Here is a 19,138-nt window from a genome sequence, read left to right as displayed (position 1 = left end):
ATGGATATGAGCACAGGGCAGACGGCTGATGCCAGTCTGGGATGCTGAACCTTGAGTGGGCTTGCCTGGCTCCCCACACCTGCCTCTACTCCTTGGTACCCTCTTGGCATGTCCGGCTGACCTTGACTCTCACACCCCTCGCCCCCCGCAGGTCTTCTGCCTCCTGCTCTGGGAGGAGGTCCTGACTACGGCCCCTGATGTGCTGTCTGGGCCCATCTTGAGCTGGGAGTGTGCAGCCATCCGGAGTCAGCCCTGGAGCGGGCTCCGCTGCGCCCTTTGGTGGCCCTGGGCCCAGAGCAGCTTCTCCACACACTTTGGAACTCGAATGCCTGCCTACTGTGTCATACCTGTGGTTTTCTAAAATCCAGTGAGCTTGGGAGGTCCACACGGTATGTGCTGGACATGCAAGCTCCAGGCAGGTGCACATCGGGGTTTGCTCATCCTGGGTTTCCTTCCATCATCTGTCTCCACAGGCCTCACTTTGGTGACATGGGTGGGAACCCGATCTGCTCAGCAAACCATCTGTTACCTGAGCTCCCGGTAAGCCATTCTAGAGCCTCTCTTGCCCTCCTCTCTCCGTGTTTCTCAGGGTCACTGGTGGCGGTGGCAGCTATCTCCCTGCAAGGGTTAGGGTTCTGTTCAGTGGGTACCTTATGGTCACGCTCCCGTGCCATCTCCCTCCCTGCTCACGTTGTCTCCTGTGTCCTTCTCCAGGGCAAGATGTCCCACAGAACCCTTTGTCCAGTGCCGCAGCCCCACCACTCTGCTCAGCAGTGCTCCCTGCCACCATCTGCAGCCCGCAAAGCTGGGCCTGGGCTCCCTCACGGTATGCCCAGCATCTAGCACAGTGCCAGGTGGGCAAGATGCACTGTCATACACGTGGACCAGACTGTGAACCTGAGGTGGGCCTCTGTACATGCTGACAGGTGTCTTGTGGGGGAGGAGAAATTAATGATGCAAGAGAGGGCAGGCAGGGGCAGGAGCTGAGTCCCTGAGAGGGAGAAGGGGGGCCAGACCCTGGGACTGGTGCAAGGACACCACTCCCACAGGAGTGGGGCACAGAGGGCAGTCTGGGTGAGGGGAAGCTGGTGGTCTGCTCACAGAGGGATGCTTGGGCTCCTGCCAGGTCACACGAGGTCTCTTCCCAGGAGGCAAGAGTGAGGTCCCGGAGGAGGTGGTGCTGGCATGGGTCGTGGGCAGGTGGGGGGGGGCGGTGGGGGGTGAGGGATGACAGCCATCCTTCCAGGGAAGTGTGCTGGGCCCATGGGGCATGGGGGCACCCCCTCCCACACACTGACTTCCCATTGGCCCTGGCTATTTATTCCATGGCTAAAGCTTTGTTCCTTCCCTTCGTCAGTGGGGTGTCTGTGGTGGAAATCTGGGGGAGGGCCTGAACCAGAGGGATGGAAGGAGGAGGGAGGCCAGGGCTGGGTGCCCTCAGTGGGATAAAACCAGGCCACTTTGTGGGCCCAGGACAGCGGCAGGAGCCCTGGATGGGCACCCCTCCCCCGCTGCCCCCCGCAACAGGCAGGGCTGGAGGCAGAGCTGGCTTCCTGGTTCTACTGCTCTGGATGAGCCTGGCGTGGGAGAGGGCAAGTCTCAGGTGGTGACTCCCATGTGGGATTCCTGAGTGAGAAAGGAAGCGGGGCTGCTGGGGCCATGTGTCAGAAGGCGGAGCCGGGGGGGGGGGACCCTGAACTCCTGCTCTCGCTCAGTCCCCCAATCCCTTCTGCCACCAGTGTCTCTTCCATTGTCCCTGCTGAGCATGGGGTCGGCTAGAACCCAGGGTCCTGTGCCCGTGCTGCCTGCGCCAGCTGGGGGGGCCAGTTCCCCAGCCGGCTCTCACCAACCCCGGAGCCTGACAGCCTGTCCGAGGAGCAGAGACCCCACCTGATTCTCCCACTGGCAGGGGGGCCACTGGGGGATCTGAGGCTCAGGCCCACCAGTGACTTGCCCCAGGCTTCACTTTGGTAGCTGAGCCCCGGCAGGGTACACGGGCTGGGGGGTGGGGGTCCCAGATTCCAGAAGGACAGAATGCTTTGCTGTTCTGCTGAGGCTTCCTGCTGTTTGCCTGGCAGACTGGGTAGGCAGGAAAGATTATTTTCAGAGAATTTGTGTAAGAAGAGAGAAGTAGGCTCCATGCAGGGAGTCCGATGTGGGACTCGATCCCCGGTCTCCAGGATCGCACCCCAGGCTGCAGGCGGTGCCAAACTGCTGCACCACCGGGGCTGTCCTGTTTATTTCAATTTTTTGAGGGTTTATTGCTAATGCATAGAAATGCAACGGAGTTTTCTTTTTAAGATTTTATTTATTTATTCATGAGAGAGACAGAGAGAGGCAGAGACACCGGCAGAGGGAGAATACGGGACTCGATTCCAGGACCCTGGGATCACAACCTGAGCCGAAGGCAGACGCTCAACCACTGAGACACCCAGGTGCCCCCTAAGCTTTGTATATTGATCTTATATCCTGCAAGCTGGTTAAACTCACTTATCATTTCTAGTAGCTTTTTTGGAGACTTTCATCAAATTTTCTCCATAGGTTATTATCATGACATCTCTGAATAAGACCGTTTCACATCTTCCTTTCTATTTTAGTTGCTTTTAATTTCTCCTTCTTGTCTTGCTGCACTGGCTGGAGCCTCACGTTGACCTGGCTGGTTGTGAGAGTGGATGTGGATCATTCTCCACCTGTGAGCTGGAGGCTTTTTTTTTTTTTTTAAAGATTTTATTTATTTATTCATAGAGACAGAGAGAAAGAGGCAGAGACACAGGCAGAGGGAGAAGCAGGCATCATACAGAGAGCCTGATGTGGGACTCGATCCAGGGTCTCCAGGATCACGCTCTGGGCTGCAGGCGGCGCTAAACCACTGCGCCACCGGAGCTGCCCCGCTGGAGGCTTTTTGTAGACGTCCTTTACCAGGTTGAGATGGTTTGCTCCATTCCTAGTTTTCTGAAGGTTTTTGTTAACCAGGAATTTGTGTTGAATTTTTTCAAACAAATACGTCTTCCACAACTATAATATCTTATTATTTTTTTTCTGTTTTAGTTTGTTAATTAGGTGAGTTATATATTGATGATCAAATCTTGAAAAAACCTTGCTTTCCTTGGCTAAATACCACTTGATCATGTGTTGTTATCATTTTTATATATTGTTGGATTCAATTTGCTATATTTTGATTTAGGCTTATGGCTATGTTTATTTTTTTATTTTTTATTTTTATTTAATTAAAATTTTTTTTTCTTGGAGTTCAATTTGCCAACATATAGCATAACACCCAGTGCTCATCCCAGCAAGTACCCTCCTCAGTGCTCATCACCCAGTCACCCCAACCCCCCGCCCACCTCCCTTTCCACTACCCCTCGTTCATTTCCCAGAGTTAGGTGTCTCTCATGTTTTGTGACCCTCACTGATATTTTCACTCATTTCTCTCCTTTCCCTTTATTCCCTTTCATTAATTTTTATATTCCCCAAATGAATGAGACCATATAATATTTGTCCTCTGATTGACTCATTTCACTCAGCATAATACCTTCCAGTTCCATCCACTCTTGTGGCTATGTTTATGAGGAATTTTGACCTGCATTTTTTTTAAAGATTTTATTTATTTATTTATTCACAAGAGACACAGAGCGAGGCAGAGACACAGGCAGAGGGAGAAGCAGGCTCCAAGGAGCCTGATGTGGGACTCGATCCTGGGTCTCCAGGATCACACCCTGGGCCAAAGGCAGCGCTAAACCGCTGAGCCACCCAGGCTGCCCTGATCTGCATTTTCTTTTCTCATAATGTCTCTGTCGAGTTTTGGTGTCATGGTAATCCCAGCCTCACACAGTGAACAGGCAATATCCCTTCCTCCTCAATTTTTTGGAAGTGTCTGTAGGACACTTTTAAATGCTGGGAAGGATTGGCTGCTGAATTTGCCTGGGGCTGGGCTTTTCTTGTGGGAAGACTTTAGACTAGAAATCCAACTTCTTTGCTAGATGTAGGATTATTCATGCTATTTATTTCCTCCCATGTGAACTTTGGTAGTTTGTGCCTTTCAAACTAAGGTAGTTGTCAAGCTGGTCGGCAGAGTTGTTTGCAGCATTTCCTCAAGGTCCTCTTGGTATCTGAGCATCCATAGGGATGTTACCTTTTCAAACCTGAGGTCAACAAATTTTTGTCTTTTCTCTTTTTTTCTAGTTGGTCTAGCTAGCTAGCTATCAAAAAAAAAATTTTTTTTTTTTTTTTAATTTCTCAAAGATCCACCTTTTGGTTGCATGGAGTTTTTCCTAATGCTTTTATGCTTTCTGTTTCAGAGTTTTGTACTTGATACTCCTTGTTTTCATTTACTTAGGGTTATTTCCCCCTTCCCCCATCTAATTTCTTAGCATAAAAGCTGAAGTTGTTGCTTGGAGACCTTCATTCTCCTGTGATACTGGTGATGAAGTTTTGGAATATAGGTGAAGTTTGGTGGGGTGAGGTCCAGAGCTGACGACCAGGAAAGAATTCTTGAGACGTCTTTGGTGCAAAATGTGTTTTTTTTTTTTTTTTTTCCAAATGTGGTTTTATTAAAGCCCTGGGATGGGCCCCACGGGCAGGAAGAGCTGCTGCCCCAGGGATGTGAGGGGTGGCTGATTATATACCTGGGAGTTGGAGGGGTTTGGCGATAGCGTACTCTGAGGAATTTTGGGAGCAAGGTTTCCAGGACCTTGAGGGGGCTAGCTGTGGTTGGGGAAAGGTCACTTATTACCGTCTAATAAACACTGAGTCATGAGACCCTTCAGATGGATATGGGTGGGCCATGTGCTTGGCGGATGACTGCCAACATGTATCTTGGAGGGTAGAGATAAAGGAAATTTCTGAAGGATTATTTATTTATTTATTTATGAATTTTTATATGTTAAGGTAGACTTCCAGCCTCCTGGGGGTCGGGCTAAGATTGCCTTTGCCCTTAGCAAAGTATGAACATCGAGGCAGTGGAGTCTGTAGAGGAATGTCCCTTTGCCTGTTTCAAGGACTTGTCAATGTGCTGTCCCAGGCTCGTGCTTTGTCCTCAGCTAGCCCCGTGTTCCTCCATCACTAGTATTTGGTGTGATCAGTTCTAAGTGCAGTTTCTGTGCAAATTACAATTTATTGTGTTTTCTTTTCATTCAAAATACTTTCTGTTGTCTCATTTGATTTCTTTTCTGACCCTTGGGTCCTTTGGAAGTGAGTCATTAGTTTGCAAATGTTGCAGGCTTTTGTGATCTTTCTGCTACTGATTTCTGATTGAGTTTTGTCATCATCAGAGAATACTTAAAAAAAAAGATTTTATTTTTTATTTGAGAGAGAGCGCATGCGTGCGCATAAGCAGGGGGAGGGGCAGAGGGAGAAGCAGGCTCCCTGCTGAGCAGAGGGCCCTACATGGGACTTGATCCCAGGATCCTAGGATCATGACCTGAGTTGAAGGCAGACGCCTAATGGACTGAGCCACTTAGGTGCCCCCAGGGAATACTTTTATGTAACTTAAATTCTTTGAGATTCTTTGAGATTTATTCTGTGGCTCTGGGTGAAGCCTGTGTGAGTGAACGTGTCAGGTGTGAACAGTGTGTGTTGTGCTGCTGAGTGGACAGACCTGTCACGGTCACCTGGGCTGACGGTGTCGTGTAAGATACACCCTTACCTGCTTCGATATCCTTTCTGACTTTTTCTTTGCTTCATGCTTATTCCCTTCTCACTCCCTTGGCTTCACGTCCCTGTGAAGGGGAATAGCGTCACCGTGGTGGCATTCCACCAGTTGTGGCTCACCCCCTGCCCTGGAGGTGTGGCTGTCCTTCCCTGAGACATCTGGCCACACAGGAAGCTCCTGAGAAAAGGTTGGATTCTGTTATAAGAAAGTAGGAGTGGTGGCTGTTGGGGTCTGTTTCCCTGTCTGAGGGTCTTCCGGTGCTCAGATGTCTGACCGTGTCAGTGCTTTGGCCAACCCCACCAGTGGCTACCCAGTGACTCCTGACAGGATCCAAAGTCCCTAGAACAGATCCACAGCCTCCGGCGACCTGCCCTCCACCCAGCTGTCTGGCCTCATCCCTGCTTCTCCCGGGCTCACACCCTTCTGGCCCATGCAGGGCATCCGGGAACCTGTCTGAGGTCTGCCTGGCACCCACATGCCCCTCTCCTGGGTCTCTGTGCTCAGCGTGAGCCTCTTATGCTTGGGGCAGATGAGCATCTTCCGAAGGGAGCTATAGCCCTGCTGGCATAGCCCTGAGGGTGTCCCCCGACACCCCAGGCCCAACACACTGGACAAGTGCTGTGCAATCAGGCCTTTCCCATGTTTCTCATGTGTTCCTGGTCTGGGGACCTTCACTGAGCCACCCAAGGCAGGATTCAGGGGAGACCCTGGATCTTGTAACTGTGGCCACCTGGTCACCCAGCCCTGTCATTCCTACCTTCAGATGCCTCTCAGATTTCCCTCGTTCCCTCCTCACTGGCTGAGTGCAGCCCCTGCCCCCCCAACGGCTGCTGCAGCATCCACAGTGGCCTCCCTCTGTCCATGCTGCCCTCTGTCTACACTGCCCTCCATCCACACTGCCCTCTTTCCACACTGTCCTCTGCCTACTCTACCCTACATCCACATTTCCCTCTGTCCACACTGTCCTCTGCCCACTCTGCCCTCCATCCACACTGTCCTCCATCCACACTGTCCTCCATCCACACTGTCCTCTGCCCACTCTGCCCTCCATCCACACTGTCCTCCGTCCACACTGTCCTCTGTCCACACTGTCCTCTGCCCACTCTGCCCTCCATCCACACTGCCCTCTGTTCACACTGCCCTTCCGGCCCATGCAGGGCATCCGGGAACCTGTCTGGGGTCTGCCCGGCACCCATGTGCCCCTCTCCTGGGCCTCTGTGCTCAGCATGAGCCTCTTATGCTCAGGCAGATGAGCATCTTCTGAAGGGAGCTATAGCCCTGCTGGCGTAGCCCTGAGGGTGTCCCCCGACACCCCAGGCCCAACACACTGGACACATGGCTGCCAGACTGTGTGGGCAGCACCATGTGAAGCTCTTGTGATGTCCTGCGCTCCCGCTCTGACCACCCCTACCAGCCACGAGGCCCTTTCACCTGCCTTCTCCTCATCCCTGGGCCCCTGTCTTGAGGAGTGTCCTCACCCTCATGTGAGCCTGTCTCCAGCGTGACCGGGGCCAGAGGCTTGCTTTCAGTGGGACTCTCGTGTCTTCTGCCCCCGTTGGCTCCCGGGGTGCTGCCGCTCACGCTCTCTGCCCCTGGAAAGGCCCCCCCACCGTCTGCTTCCCAGGCTGGGCACAGCCCCCAGCTCTGTTCTGTTTGTCACTTAATGTCCTGTGGCTCCTCTGTGCTCCAGGCTCCAGGGTACTGGGGGCCCGTGCTCGGGAGCTCCTGTTCAGGGGCGGGCTGGAGGGCTCCTAGGCTCAGCACACACTCTGATTACTACGGACAGCGAGCTGGGGCGGGGGTAGGTGGGGTGTCGGTAGAGTGGACATCAGAGGCCCTGCCATAGCTGGCACGGCTTTCCTGAGGGTGATGGTTTCATGGGGACTTGGTGGCCAGGTCAAGAGGGCGGTAGGGTTGGTGAGGCCGTCAGGCTCTTTGAGCCACCAGAGGAGCCAGTGTGGCAGCTGGGGTGGGGAGGGTGCCCCCGGGGGGTACAGGTGCCCCAAGGAGGACTTTGGCTTTTATCCTGAGAGCTCTGGGAAGCCTTAAAGGTCCAGTTGGGTTGGGTTAGGTTGGATAGGAAGCGGAGGAGCAACATGACCAGATTTGCATTTTCTAAAGATTTCTCTGCTGCCAGAGGGGTGGCCATGGGGCCCATGGGGTGAGGGATGTGACTTGGACCCGAGGGGTAGGGAGACAGGGAGGGGGATGTTGCAGGCTGTCACGAGGCTGGGTCACCAAGACCAGGGGATGCAGGTGCTGGGAATCTGCCTGAAGGGGATGCTGGGCCCTGGAGGGGTGTGGGGAGCAGGTTGAGAACCTCTGGGGGACACAGAGGTGACCCCTCATGGAGGCACATGTGTGGGCGCAGCAGGGGGGAGTGAACAGCTGGATAGGTGCTTTTGGGCTTGTGGAGCTCTCCTCAGGTGACCATGGGAAGGCCCTCGATGCTCTTTCTCGCCTGGCAGGCCACCTGCCCAGCTGGTTGCCCAGATGAGAGTGGGTGTGAGGTGGGTGGGATGTGGGGGCCTTGCTGTTTCTCAGTCTTTGCTGCTGAGCTGGGGCTGTGGCCTGGCTGCTGGCAATGCTCCAGCTCACGGGCTTGGAACACCATCCCACCACTGACACACAACCTGTGGAGGCCCAGGGTTGTGTTTTCATTCGAGCGGTACAACCCGCAGAAGGCTCAGCTCACCTACCTCTTGGCTGGGCCCCACTCATTCATTCATTCATTCCCCCACCAGGTGCTGGGCTCCATGGAGGGCTCCGGGTAGGTCATGGCCAGGAGACCGGCTGGTCCTGCCCCTTGAGCTCACTTCATGTGCATCAGGACACCAGCGTTGCTGCCTTCAGGTGGTGGGTCCAGAGCATAGGATCTTCCCTTCCACCTGAGCTGGTGGAGGTCGGGGGTCTGTGGGTGGTGCTGCTGGTGGGAGTTTCCTCTCCAGCCACACACACCTGATGGAGGCTCAGAGCTGTAACACACAGAATGGCCAGAAGCTGGCCAGGGCCCGAGGGTGGTGGGTGGCTGAGTGCAGCGTACACCTGTGAAGGGCAGTTTGGCGCTTCCCAATAAGAACGCCAAACAGGTGGAAGTATTGTTGATGTGTTATCAATTGCTATTGATTATGTTGATGTGTTAATGAGATGAGACAATGTATCTGTGAGGTTTCCATTAACGAAATGAGCAAAACACCTCACCTCAGGAGCACACTCATGTTTGTAAACTGTGGTCAACAGTTGTGTGGGGAAAGCACCACGCAAAGACTGAATTGTGCTGCGTGTTAGCAATACTTAATTTAGGTAGATGTACTATACATGATTTTTCTGCTCCTTTATTGTTTTCTGTTGTTTCCACATTTTTCCACACCAGCAAGCATTACTATGAACATTCAGAAAAGCAAATAAAACATGGAAACCCTCTTATATTTGCAAACTGGCATAGATTAGGAAAGTATTTTCTGGGATGTAAGCAGAGCTTGTCTGGCCTGTAGGATGACACACACACTGCTAAGCGGGATGTGGGCTGGGTGGGCATTGAGTGCTCTCTGGCTCCTATGCTCTGGGATTCAGTTAAACTCCATATGAGTTGAGAAGTTCACAATCTAGTCAGAAAATCAGACTTACTTATCAACTTGTCCATTAATTCACAAATGTGCATGGAGTTCCTATCTGTTCCTGGTGTCCTGCATGCCGGGGCACACACATGTGATTACAATGCCACGTGAGGCTTGGCAGTGGGGAAATACAGATCAAAAGCACGATGAGATACCCCCTCATGCTGGGCAGAACGGCTGATAGTAACAAGTCAGGAAATGACAGATCAGCGAAGATGTGGAGAAAGGGGAACCTTGTACACAGTTGTTGGGAATGTAAGCTGGTGCAGCCACTCTGGAAAGCAATACGAATGTTCCTCAGAAAGTTGAAAATAGGGGTACCCTATGACTCAGCAATTGCACTACTAGGTACTTACCTCAAAGATACAAATGTAGTGATCCAAAAGGGCACCTGCACCCCAATGTTTATAGCAGCAATGTCCACAACAGCCCAACTATGGAAAGAGCCCAGATGTCCATCGATGGATGAGTGGATAAAGAAGATGTGGTATATATACACAATGGAATATCCCTCAGCCATCAGAAGAAATACCTACCATTTACATTGACATGGATGGAACTAGAGGGTATTATGCTGAGTGAAATAAGTTCATCAGAGAAAGACAGTTATGATAGGATTTCACTCATATGTGGAATTTAAGAAGCAAAACGGGATCATAGGGGAAGAGAGGGAAAAAAAAAGATGAAATCAGAGAGGGAGACAAACCCCAAGAGACTCTTAATCATAGGAAACAAACTGAGGGTTGCAGGAGGGGAAGGGGGATGGGGGACAGGGTCACTGGGGAACGGGCATGAAGGAGGGCACGTGATGGGATGAGCACTGGGTATTGTGTAGACGGATGAATCCTGACCTCTACCTCTGAAACCAATAATACACTAAATTAAAAGAACAAACAATACCAGAGAGAAATGCCTTGGTGGGTGTCGCTACAAAGAGTAGGAGGCACTTGGCAGAGGAAGCAGCTGACCCAGTTTGGGGCTGTGGGGATCAGGGAAGGCCTCACAGCGGAGGCTCATTTGAACAGGGCCTTGAGGGATGAGTAAGAATTCTCTTGGCAGCTTATAGAGGGAAACAGAGCTGATACCATGTTGGGAGTTACTTTTGGAGATGCTACGGGTGCTGTGGGGGAGGATGGGACTGTTGTCCCCATGCCAGCCTTGAAGCACAGGAAAAGAGTCAAAGGTCTGATTGCACAGGTCACTGCAACCTCAGGAGCCCCTGCTGCTTCTCCCTTCACCTCTGAGATCTCCTTGGCCCCTCAGGACTGCCTGGTCCAGTAACTGGAAACATCTGGATCCTGCTGGCCTGGAAAAAACAGTATGACCGCCTGGATTTCTGTCCTTGCTGCAAGTTCCCACAGTGAACAGTAGTGATAATGGGTCCCTGAGAAGGTGGTTGCCACGTGGTTAGCCAAGCTCTGCTGTTCTTTCTCCTTTTTCTCATGGCCTCTCCCCTCTGCCATCCCCTTCCCCTGCCCCCCCCCCTCGGGGTTCCCCTTCCCCTGGCCATCTTTGCCTGTCCCCATTGTGAGGCCCTCGGCCTCCTTGCCTCCTCCTGCTCTGTCCCCTTGGCTCCCCACAGTTCTTTTCCTTGTCTCCCCGTCTCTGGGTCACCCCTTCAGCTTTCTCCAGGAAGGGAGTCTGAACGTGACCTGTGGGGAGGGCAGCCTTGGTGGGGGAGGGGCCTGAACCTGTCTGCTTCCCTCGATAAGCATCTGTCTGAGGAGTCAGGATTCATGGTGTGAAAATATAAAGGCTCTTTCGTTGGGCCTCCTGTCCCCCTGCTTGAGCAGAAACATCTCCAGACAGATCACTGTCAGGGCTCCCACAGGAAATTAGAGACCTCACACCATGCAGCTGCTCCCGTCACCTGCGTGGCCCGCAGGGTTTCAGGATGGGCTTCGCTGTCCTGCTTGTATAGGATCATCTCTTCCGCAAATCTAATGACATTGGACGTGTGTGTCTTCTAGATAAGCAAGCTCACAATAAGGCCAGCCATTCTCATCTCAATGTGAGCCAGCATGTCACCCTTCCTGAGTCCTGAGGACCCTGAGCTGGCACAGTTCTTGCGGTCTAGGGAGTTGTCCTGGGGGTACAATCCTTGTGGTGCAGCTGGGCTGCTGGCTGGTCTGGGGGACGCGGTGCTGGGCTCACTTCTTCCTTGAATGCTCTTTGTTAACACTTGTCCCGTCAACATCTGCTCCGGAGGAAGACGGGCCCCCATGTAGCCAACACGGCCATCCCACTCCCCCTTGGCCAGGGATCAGCCTAGCTCTGAGCATGTAACCCGTTTTTGACCATTGAGAAGGGGAGGATAGTTTTCTGGGAAAGTTTTCCTCACTATTGAAATCCAAGACAGGGGTATGTCTCTTTATTGGTTCTGGATGTTGAAGGGTGGTGATGGGATGCCTGGAAGCGCTGCCAGCCATTTTGTGATCACGGGGGGTGGCCAACATGCTGAGGACAGTGGGGCAGAAAGAAACAACCTATGTGCATGGTGACACTGCCCCCAGAACTGTCTTACCTGCCAAGTTCTTACTGTGGGAAAATAAATATCCTTGTTTTTAAACTCTTTCAAGTTGGGCTTTCTTTACCAGCGGCGACTGAGAGCATCTCAGCCCATGGAGACAGGGAGGTCCCAGGTGGCCCACCATGGTTCAGGGGAGTATGAGTTCCTGGATGCAGGGGTGAGGAGGGGAAGTGAGCCTTGGAATCGGGAGGCTCCACGATGGAGCACCAGCCTTGCTGTCCTGTGGTGTGACAAGTCAGCCCCTCTGAGCTGACACTCCCTAGGCTCAAAATGAGTAGCAAGAGCCAGACAGATGCTCAACAATGGTCTGCTCCCCACCCCCACCATATGTTTCTCTTTCAGCTGTTTTTAAAGGGACCTAGAGGGGCCAGGTGCGGAGAGCGTGCAATGACATTTGAACACCGTGGAGACTGAGTCCCTTACCCACCATGGCTCCGAGCACCAATCATGCCTGTGTGCCAGCACCAGCGCTGAGGGGGAGGCAGATACACCCGACTCCCAGTTCTCCATGGTGACGAGGGCCTTGACGGTTGGCAACAGCAGATGATCTCCAACACGCTTCACACGCTTTGAGTCACTGGCTTCCGCCGCCCCCCACCATCACTTTGCTGGTGTGGCTGACAAACTGCCACAGGGATTCACATCTCTCTTCTCTCTTCACCCAGCGGAGCTGCTCTGAAATGGCCAAGGCTGGGCCGGTGGAGGAGGAGCAGAGGGCGAACGTAGCCCCCTCCCCGCGGAGCTGGGTCCTATACCCCTGGGGTAGTCTGACTTGGCTTTCTGCAAGCCCCTTTAGGGGGTGGAAGAGGGGAAGGTGTGGCCTCCCCTGGCAGGACCCCCAGACCCCAGGGGCACAAGTTGCCTCCCGGTGCCCACAGGGCCTCCCCTCATGACACAGACTCCATGCAAACCAGCAGCGGGCCTGCCCCACCCCCTCTCCTCAGCCACGCCTTAACCAAACTTGATGGTGCTCATTGAGGTCAGAGCTTCTGCACTGAACTGGGCAACAGAGGCCCCCTCACTTCCCCATGCTCCCCTCCCCTCCCCCTGCTAAACCCCTTCCCAGAAGAGGGATGGAAAGCAGGAGAGAGAGAAGCGAATGTATGTTGAGGACCTACTACCTGCTGTCCACTGCCTTGAGGAGACCACAGCTTTCCAGGTAGAGCTGAGCCAGGCTTCCATAGCAGGACTGGCTGCTTGCTTGTCTCTGGAGGTCTCTTCTGGGAAATGGCTGCCTTGGCGCCAACAATGCACACCTCAGTCTCCCGCAGTCCAAACCCTGGGGGGTCAGGTCTCTGCAGATCTCTCGTGAATGTGTCCTCTACAATGGAAGTTCCATCAGCCAAGATTGGGGTTCTGAGTGCCCTTGGCCCCCTAAACATTCTTTGCTGGGCATGGAGGAGCTGGCAGTGTTGGGAGCCTTGGTCAGGAAATGCAGAAGGGCCCCACTGACGGGGTCAGAGTGCAGGTTTGGAAGCCTCCGGTCTCGGGGTTGCCGGGCAGGGGCTCATCCCATCTCCCTTCCTTCCCGTCTTGCCTCCTGACCGGTTCAGAAGTGTCTCTACTGGAAGTGGATGCCAGAAGGAGGTCCAAAGCCACTGGAGGATGAGCCCTCAAGGGCTCCCCAGGAGTCTCCCTGACGGCCACAGGGGAAGTTGTGTGACTTCATGTAAATCTGCTCCGGATGCAACTTCAGAAGCAAGCAGGGGAGGCAAGCTTTCCTTGTGGGACATCCCCCAGGTACAATAATGGCATAGTGTTGGCACATAGTCTTTCTGGGATGGATGGCCTTGTTGCACTCCCATCCTGGAACTCAACTTTCACACTTGGCCAACATGAGGGGCCCAGGCCTTCGGAGTCTGAGGCTCAGCTGTTGAATCTCGGGCAAGGCCACGGGCCTCCATGCGCCCCAGTTTCTCTTCATAAAATGGGGGCTCCGGAACATGCCACCCAGAGCCCTCAGGATCCCCGTGAAGTGGTGGCATGATGCTGGGTGAATGGCTGCAGGTCTGATTCTGAGCTGTATGGTCTGGGTCTGGTACCAGGGCAGCGGAGGAAGTGTTCCTTTCTCCGTATCCAGTGACAGGCAGCCTGGAAATTCAGAGTAAAAATGTCCTCTCTTCCCTTGACCCTCCAGGGTCTCCTGGGCTGGTGAGTGGGAAGAGAGGGTGCCCTGGGTGGAGGGCAGGACCAGGCCTGGAAGGCCCCTAGGCCTCACCTTCACTGAGGTCCCAGCCTCCCCCCCCCCCCCGCCCTGGGGCTGCACTGGTGGGCGCTTTCCCGGCCAGAGCACCCCTTGCTGAATTTGGCCATGTGCCAGGGGCCTGGCTGTGGCTCTGCGCAAACAGCAGGCTGGGGTGGCTGGGGTCCTCCTGTCCAGCATGGCAGGCCCCGCGCTCTGGGGCCCAACACTGGCCATAGGCATTGTCCTGGAGTGGCCTCACGGTCCAGGATGAGCAGTAATTTGCGGGTTTTCTGAGCGTGGGCTAGAGCTGTGCTTGTTATAAAGTGCTGGAGTGAGTTAGTCTAGTGCGTGAGCCTCACAGCTGCCCTGTGCACGCTCGTCGTGGTCTTTGCGGCCCCTCTTTCTAAGGTGAGCCCTGGAATAGCCCTTACACAGTCCGGAGAAGAAACAAACAAGCAAAACTTCTGTTTTGCTTCCCTGTATCTAATGGCAGAAATAAAAACACAGGAGAAATAAATGTGGGGATTTGGCAAAATCTATCCCACTTATCTCTGTCTTTATACACCTGTGCATGTGTGTGTGCATGTGTCCACAGACGTGTGCTGGAGTGTGTGTGTGCATCCTTATCTTTGTGTGTGTGTCAAGGGCTCTCAGGACAGAGATGGGCTTCCTGGTCCATTTATGTCCTTCCTCTGGGGTTGACATGTGCGGGAACGGGGTTCTTATGGTGGCAGTCGGGGCAAAGCAAAGCTAACTGTCCTTATGGCTGCAGCTGAGTGAGACAAGGGCATCTGCAAGTTCACTCCGGCCACCGGGCTTGTGTTCGATGACATTGGGCCCTCTCTTTAGAGGCTCGTTGTTGTTGCCAGGGCTCTGGAGGGTGAGGCCAGCCATGCCCTGCCCAGGGGAAGGCTGCTCCACCTGGAGTGCCGTGGTTGTGGCGCGTAGGCAGCAGCTGTGGGACATGTGTGGAGGTGACGGTGTGGTGACTTCATGGTGGACGGCTTGGCGGTGGGAAGGAGCTCAGGCCCTGTGGACAGACAAGATGAGAACAGCAGTGACAGTGTCCAGATCTCTCTATGGGACATTCCTGAAGGTATTACACTCTGGCCCACAGGGCAGAGATGGCATTAGAGGTGTTAGATTTCTGGCCAGTGGTCGGAGCTGAATGGGGGGTGCCTGCTGTGTCCTCACACTGGGGGTGCTGGTGGGTCCCCTGGGGGGATGCAGCGGGGGCTGGGAGCTTCCACAGGGCAGCGGAGAGGCCAGGATGAACACCTGGACCCACATTGGCTTTCTTGTGGGGCAAAGGGCTGTCCAGGGCTTCCCTGCAGACTCTACTCCATACCCCTGCCTGAACAGCCCTGGCCAAGCGATTGATGTCTGATTTGATGGGGAGCCTGTTAGGACACAATAGCTTTGCTAATTCTGGCTAAATCAACATTGGTTTTGTCCATATCTCTGCACAGGTTGGGGTTGTTGCTTCCAATTTCCAGCGATTTCCATCTTGTCACTCCTCCTTCCCCTCAGCTCATCTGATTCTGCTTCTCCTGCTGCTGGGGCCTAAGCTGCCCATGAGGCCTCCTGCTGCCTGCAGGCCTGGCAGCCAGGCGCCCTGACTCCAGCAGAGAGGGTTAAGGACAGTGTCCATAGCAACCCTCTGCTTCTACTCCACTGGAGACAGGGGGGCAGGGGAGGGAGGGGAGCCAGATGCCTGCCCTTTTGCATTATTCATGTCCAAGCGGCTGGCTGTTGCTGCTGGGCCTGGGCTTGGGAGGCTCACGGGGAGCTGGTGTGGAGCAGTGGGTAGGGTGCGTGCCTGATGTCCTCTGGCAACTGAGAGGAGAGGCCCTTGGAGGGGCCGCTTCTCATCCTGGGAAGGACTTCTGCTGGGAGGGGCAGCCTGGAGGCATCTCTGTGACCCCTCCACTTCCTCACGCAGAGGCTTCATTCTGCCTCCCCTGGGATGGTCCAAGGGGAGATTTCTTCTTCCCCAAATGCTGGAAAAACTCAAGGAACCTGCCAAATAGGAACCACCTTGAAAATGTTCACCAGGGTCAATCCTGGCACCAGCGAGTCCCAGGGCCTTGGCAGAGGAGGCAGCAGGTAGGGTGGGCAGGTGATGCTTGGGGTGCCCCGGCCTCCTCCCAGTGCTGGCTGCAGGGCGGTGAGCACCTGCTGCCAGCAGAGGGCACCACACTCCTCACAAACCAGCAAAGGTTGCTGCACCAGGTGGGCGAGTGTCTGCCAGCTGGGGCCTCAGAGCCAGAGCTGGGCGGGGAGCCTCCAGGGCTGTACTGCTTTAGCTGCCCACCGGCCCCCCCCCCCCCTGCGCCAACGGGAGTCTGGGGCCCCTAGCGCTGGCTGGCTCAGAGGGTTCAGGCCCAAGCTGCCAGCTAGGCCCCGGGCGCTGTCAATCATGCCCTACCTCACTCAGGAGGGTGTGTCAGCCAGTGCTGCCGGGGCTTGCTGCCTCCCTCCCTGCCAGAGGCCGAGGGGCGCCCGGGTTCTGGGCCCTCCTTTGGGCAGCTCAGGTGCCTGCTCTGGGCTTGTGAAACTGCTAGAGGTAATTTTTTTCTCTGAGCCTTTGGGACTAGGGCCAGGAACATGCTCTGCACCAGGCACTGTTCCAGGCATAGGGGATTCAGCAGCAAACACAATCGACAAAAATCCTGCCCTACGAAGCTGAGTCTGGTGGGTGGGAAGGTGCCAACGCCTGCACTGCAGAGGGGCCTGGGAGTGGACGTGCCCCGCTGTCTCTACAGTGTAATCTGGAGCATACCAGCCTTCACACCTGCTCAGACCCTAGCGAGGAGGCTCCGATGCTGTGCGCTGGCTGGGCAGAGACCTAGGTGGGCCAGCTCTCAGCCTTCAGAGCCTAGTACGGTCCTTGCCTAGGCCCACAGTTCACATGGGCTGCACTTCCTAGTTTGCAAAGCATGCACACCTCTACCAGCTCATGGTGAGCCTGGCTGAACATGGTGGTGACAGAGCATTGACACCCTGTACCTACGCCCCGTGCTTCCTTTCCACACTTGGTATCAGTGCCTGTCACTTGACCCTTGACCCCTCAAGTACATGAACGAGGCTGGATGGACTCATCTGGCCAGAACAGCAAGTTTTCACTCCAAAGCTGCAGAGGAGGGGGCAGGAGAAGCATTTAAAAGTGTATCTCGGTTTTCACAAACCATTGTGGAGGGAGGCGTGGACGCCGGGTCCATGGGCACAGAGTGCCATGCTTGCTCGTGTTCCTGGGAAGGAACCAGAGGGGGTCAAGCTCCCGGCCCGAGGTCATGCCTGGCGGCTCCTCAGCCCACAGCCAGGTGGAAGCCAGGCTTGTTAGCCTCTCCAGAGAGGTATCCACGGGGCTATGAAACCTTCCCCACGCTTTTGTCCAAGGGAGTTTCACAGAGAACATGGACCAGAAGCAGAGCAGGAGACAGACTTTCTCTGGAAGGAGAAGTGGCTCAGTGGCGGTGGCTGCATGGATGGGGTGATCTGTGAGTGGGCTGGGGGGCATCGGCCTCCTCTGAGAATGGAACAAGCCAGCTACCTTCTCAGAAGCCTCGCTCAGTTTGCTCACCTGTAAGTAGAAGGGGGATGCTAACCTGATCCCACTGGCTTGTTGAAACACACACACACACACACACACACACACACACACACGGTAGGCCCCCATAGATGCACCAGGATGCAGGTCATCAGGCCATGTATCCCCACTATGGTCAGGCCCAGGCAAGGGTTCAGGTTTTCTCCAGCAGAGCATGACGCTGTAGAAGACAGTGAGAGTGGGAAGGTGGGGGTGAGGTGAGAGTGGGGAGGGAGGGGAGCCCTGCCTCACCTGTTCTGTCCTGGCTCAGGGAGAGGTGATAGGAGATTTTTCCTTGCTCGTCGGTGCCTCTTGCGGGGAGTATCAGGTAAGGGGCAAGCCACATGTCCTGGCCGAAGCACCCTGAGTGCTTGCACCTGCAGACCCCTGCTTCAGCCTGCAAGGGTGTGAGGGGCGGCGTTGTGTGTGTGCGCGAGCTTTATAAATCTTACCACAAGCTTTCTGTCACTGCAGGGCCTAGGGTGTGAATTAAAACACAGACAACTCTCATACAAGACGAGGTGAAGTGCGTCCCCAAAAAGATCCAAGGAAAGTGCTAAGGGGATTCAGAAGATAGCAATGATGTCACACTGGGGGAAGGGGCAGGGGGATGGGGGTGGTGGGAAGGCTTTGAGCGGCTCCTTAAATTCCAGTAGAAATGGCGTTCCTGGCAGCATGGGTGGGAAACAGCAGGAGTCTAGGGTCCGTGGGATCTGGGTTCAAATCCACAACTAACTGGTGACCAAAATGAGTCACTTAAATCTTTCTAAACTTTAATTTACAGGGGTGAGGGTGTAAAGGATGGAGCCGTAGAACTTTGCTGGTCTGCCTCTCAGGGCTGCTGGGAGGTGGAGATGGAGTAAAAATGTGAAAGTGCTGTGCAAACACTGCCCATAACACACGGGTTTTATTATTAAAGCATGAATGGGAGGCTCAGTTGGTTGGGCATCTGACTCTTTTCCCTTAAGTACCACAGGCTTTTCTAAAAACCCACGATTACCTATCACTGTATCTAAATTCTATCCATCTAGCCATCCATGCATTTATCCATCCATTCATCCACCCACTTATCCACTCATTTACCTGTCCATCATCTACCCATCTGTTTATTTATCCACCTACCCATTTATCCACCCACCTACCCATCTATCATCCATCCATCCATCCATCCATCCATCCACCTATCTACTCATCCATCTACTTATCCATCCATCCATCCACAAACCCACCTATCTACCCATTTACCCATCTATCATTCATTCATCCACCCACCTATCCACCCATCCACCTGTCCATCATTTACCCATCTATCTATCCATCTACCCACTTATCCACCCATCCACCCATCTATCACCCATCCATCATCCATCCATCCATCCATCCATCCATCCATCCATCCATTTATCCACTCATCCAATAAACCTTTAATGAGTATATCCATGGTCAGGCACCTTGCTTAGTTCTGGTGATACAGAAAAAAATTAGACCCCTTTTCTGTGCTCATTGAGTTCACAGTCTAGCGGAAAGACAGCCATATAAACCTGTTGGGAGTAACAATTTTCACAGA

General features: G+C 54.0%; 1 protein-coding gene across 31 annotated transcripts in view; it reads left to right on the top strand.

Moving 5' to 3' along the window:
* PMVK (phosphomevalonate kinase) overlaps nucleotides 1–19,138 on the top strand; it is a 36,681-nt gene that overhangs the window by 15,969 nt on the left and 1,574 nt on the right. For 5 of the 31 annotated variants that reach the window (XM_072829707.1, XM_072829703.1, XM_072829717.1 and 2 more), the window contains 3 exons: nucleotides 474–540; nucleotides 715–854; nucleotides 8,395–11,836. In XM_072829707.1, coding sequence (XP_072685808.1) covers nucleotides 474–540; nucleotides 715–854; nucleotides 8,395–8,612 — 425 coding nt within the window. In that variant the 3' untranslated portion in view covers nucleotides 8,613–11,836. Of the gene's footprint in view, nucleotides 1–151; nucleotides 201–473; nucleotides 541–714; nucleotides 903–2,325; nucleotides 3,249–8,394; nucleotides 11,837–12,139; nucleotides 14,522–17,381; nucleotides 17,568–19,138 lie in introns of those variants that run through there. The other 26 variants (XR_012032661.1, XR_012032665.1, XR_012032662.1 and 23 more) reach the window with 16 other exon arrangements.

The sequence above is a fragment of the Canis lupus genome, chromosome 6 (genome assembly GCF_048164855.1).
Source record: "Canis lupus baileyi chromosome 6, mCanLup2.hap1, whole genome shotgun sequence".
Taxonomy (NCBI): Eukaryota; Metazoa; Chordata; class Mammalia; order Carnivora; family Canidae; genus Canis; species Canis lupus.
Note: the sequence above shows the minus strand (reverse complement) of the source record. Positions and strands in the feature narration are given on the sequence as shown.